This window comes from Corapipo altera, unplaced genomic scaffold (genome assembly GCF_003945725.1).
Source record: "Corapipo altera isolate COAL_440 unplaced genomic scaffold, ASM394572v1 202, whole genome shotgun sequence".
NCBI classification, from domain to species: Eukaryota; Metazoa; Chordata; class Aves; order Passeriformes; family Pipridae; genus Corapipo; species Corapipo altera.
The window spans coordinates 1,504,688-1,507,795 of record NW_020884980.1 but is presented as its reverse complement, the minus strand read 5'-3'; the positions used below and the strand labels follow the sequence as shown (position 1 = coordinate 1,507,795).

General features: G+C 54.7%; 1 protein-coding gene across 1 annotated transcript in view; it reads left to right on the top strand.

The window, feature by feature from the left end:
- Positions 1 to 213: 213 nt before the first annotated feature.
- Positions 214 to 3,108, top strand: part of STRIP1 (striatin interacting protein 1) — a gene marked incomplete at its 5' end in the record, with an annotated part of 9,742 nt that continues 6,847 nt past the window's right edge. Inside the window, 4 exons of the mRNA XM_027665743.1 lie at positions 214 to 443; positions 1,023 to 1,129; positions 1,456 to 1,583; positions 2,559 to 2,741. Of these exons, the coding sequence (XP_027521544.1) occupies positions 214 to 443; positions 1,023 to 1,129; positions 1,456 to 1,583; positions 2,559 to 2,741 (648 nt within the window). The remainder of the gene's footprint in view (positions 444 to 1,022; positions 1,130 to 1,455; positions 1,584 to 2,558; positions 2,742 to 3,108) is intronic.

Here is a 3,108-nt window from a genome sequence, read left to right as displayed (position 1 = left end):
TAATATTATATATTTGTATTTATATAAGTATATGATATATATATTTTATATATAAAGTATATGGATATTTTTATATATATAAATATATATTTTTATAGTATATATAAAACTATATAATATTTTTATCTTATATTTATATAATGTTTTTAATGTAACAGTAATATATATTACATAAATATAATTTAAGTTGTGTTTTTATAATAATAACAATAATTGGTTAAGTCCCAAAGTTCCTCCTGTGAGCAGGGAATTCCTGGCAGCAGCGTCTCTCCCAGAGTTGCCCCTGGCACATGGGATGGCTGTGGCCGAGTCTGGATTCTCCCGGATTCCCCCAGACTCCCCCAGATTCCCACTGGGCTGTTTTCCCTCCGCAGCAACAGCGCGGCGTGTTCCAGTGCCGTGAGGAAACCGGCCATTTCCCTGGCTGACAGCACGGACCTGAGGTGTGGAATGGCAGTGGTGGGGCTGGAGGGGGGACCAGGCTTTTCCAGGAGTTTTGGGGAGCTGGGACAGGCCCTGGGGGGGCCAGAGCTCCGTGAGCATCCATGGGTGTCCCTCGTGCTCAGCACAGCAGGAATGGGGCAGGTTGGGGATGTGAGAGCGGGAAAATTTGGGAAAGGAGATTTTTTCCAGCTTGGAGTTGGAGAGACCTTTTCCCTGAGCACTGGCATGGAATCTGGATCTGGTGTGGGCTGAAAACACTGGAAAAAATCAGTTCAATTCCAGCATATTCCAGGAAAACCAAAATCCTTGCAAACATCCACCATCCACCTCATCCTCCTGCAAATCCAGGGCTATTTTTCCTGGTTTAGAGACCAAAACTCCCTGAAAATGTTCACAATTCACCTCATCCTGCCAATCCAGGGCTGTTTTCCCTGGTTTAGAGACCAGAAATGTACCTGCAGGAGCACAAACGTTACCAAGACAACTCCAACCCAGCTCCTGCATCTCCATCCCGGGATGCTGGGTGCCAGCAGCGCTTCCCAAACTCGTCCCAGCTCATCCCAAGCTGTTTTTTCCAGGGTACTGCTGAACATCATGTACCTGATCGTGGAGACCGTGCGCCAGGAGGCCGAGGGGGACAAACCTGAGTGGAAGAGCATGAGACAAACATTCCGAGCGGAGCTGGGTGAGGGTCTGGAGCTCGGCATGGGGAGGGACAGCGGGGTGGGATTTACCTCCAGGCCTTGGTTAACAGGGACTGGCAGCACTGGGTTGGTTTCTGCTCAGCTTGGAAGGGTGAGCAGGAGGAGCCATCCAGCCTTTCCTGCTTCCCAGGAAAAACGTGGGGCATTGGGGCCATTGTTTCCTCTGAACACAGAGGTGAGAAATGATGGAGGGTCTGAGGCCTTGGAGAGGAGAGGGAGCTGTCTGGGGTGGGATGGGGGTCTCTGAGCTGGTGGGGATGGGAACAGGGATGAGGAATTCCTGGATAATCCCGCTGTGTGGTTGCAGGAGCCCCCCTGTACAACAACGAGCCCTTCTCCGTGATGCTCTTTGGGATGGTGACCAAGTTCTGCAGCGGCCACGCTCCGCATTTCCCCATGAAGAAGGTGCTGCTCCTGCTCTGGAAGACTGTGCTGGTGAGGAGAGGCCATGGGATATGGGAATGTGTGCTTTGGTGCTTGGCACAGGAGGGAATTCTGCCCTTGGATCTGGCTGTAATTGCTCCATCCTCTTCTGGTGTTCAGTTTGCACCTTATTAAACCCAGTCCCAGGCTTTCCCCCATAGAGAAATATTGGATGTTGGTATTTGGAGCTGGACCCAAAGTGAGATCCCTGATGGGATCCAGGAAGGGAAAGCTCTGGACACTCCAGCTGTGGATTCCGGGACACCCTCCTGTCCCTCCTGCCTGTCACAAGGACAAGGGGGGCACAGGGACAGGCAGCTCCTGTTTTACACCCTGGAGAAGGATTTAGGCCCCCCAGGACAAGAAGGACATGGAGGGGCTGGAGCGTGTCCAGGGAAGGGAACAGAGCTGGGGAAGGGTCTGGAGCAGGAGAAGAACTGAGGGAGCTGGAAAGGGTCTGGGCACCAGGAGAACTGAGGGAGCTGGGAAGGGTCTGGAGCAGCAGGAGAACTGAGGGAGCTGGGGGGGCTCATCCTGGAGCAAAGGAGGCTCAGGGGGGACCTTCTGGCTCTGCAACCCCCTGACAGGAGGGGGGAGCTGGGGGGTTGGGCTCAGCTCCCAGGGAACAAGGGACAGGAGGAGAGGGAACGGCCTCAGGCTGTGCCAGGAGAGGGTCAGGTTGGACATCAGGAGGAATTTCTTCCTGGAAAGGGTGGTCAGACCTTGGCAGGGGCTGCCCAGGGAGGGGCTGCCCAGGGAGGTGATGGAGTCCCCACCCCTGGAGGTGTCCAAGGAGGGGCTGGCTGTGGCCCTCAGTGCTCTGGGCTGGGGGACAAGGGGGTTATGGTCACAGGTTGGACTTGGTGACCTTGGAGGGTTTTTCCAACCTCCAGGATTCCATGATTGTGATTGTGGAGAGCAGTTTTGGGAAGGGCAGGCAGAGCTGCCCTGGGAGCCCCCACGCTCAGCTCCTGGTGTCCCTTGCAGTGCACCCTGGGGGGCTTTGAGGAGCTGCAGAGCATGAAGGCGGAGAAGAGGGAGATCCTGGGGCTGCCCCCGCTCCCAGAGGACAGTATCCAGGTGATCCGGAACATGAGGGCGGCATCGCCCCCGGCATCCGCCTCCGACCTCATCGAGCAGCAGCAGAAACGCGGCCGCAGGGAGCACAAGGTGGGGACAGGGACAGCAGCAGGGGGGTGACAGCAACAGGGGGAGAGGGACAGCAGCATGGGCGTGGTGACAGCAGGGAGGGCATGGTGACATCAATGAGGGGACAGTGACAGCAATGAGGGGATGGTGACATCAAGGGCATGGTGACACCAACGAGGGTACGGTGACAGCAACGAGGGGACAGTGACAGCAGTGGGGGTACAGTAACATCAGTCAGGGTGTGATGACATCATCGAGGGTATGGTGACATCACTGAGGTAATGGTGACATCATTGAGGGCATGGTGACATCATCAAGGGGATGGTGACATCACTGAGGGCATGGTGACATCACTGAGGGCATGGTGACATCATTGAGGTGATGGTGA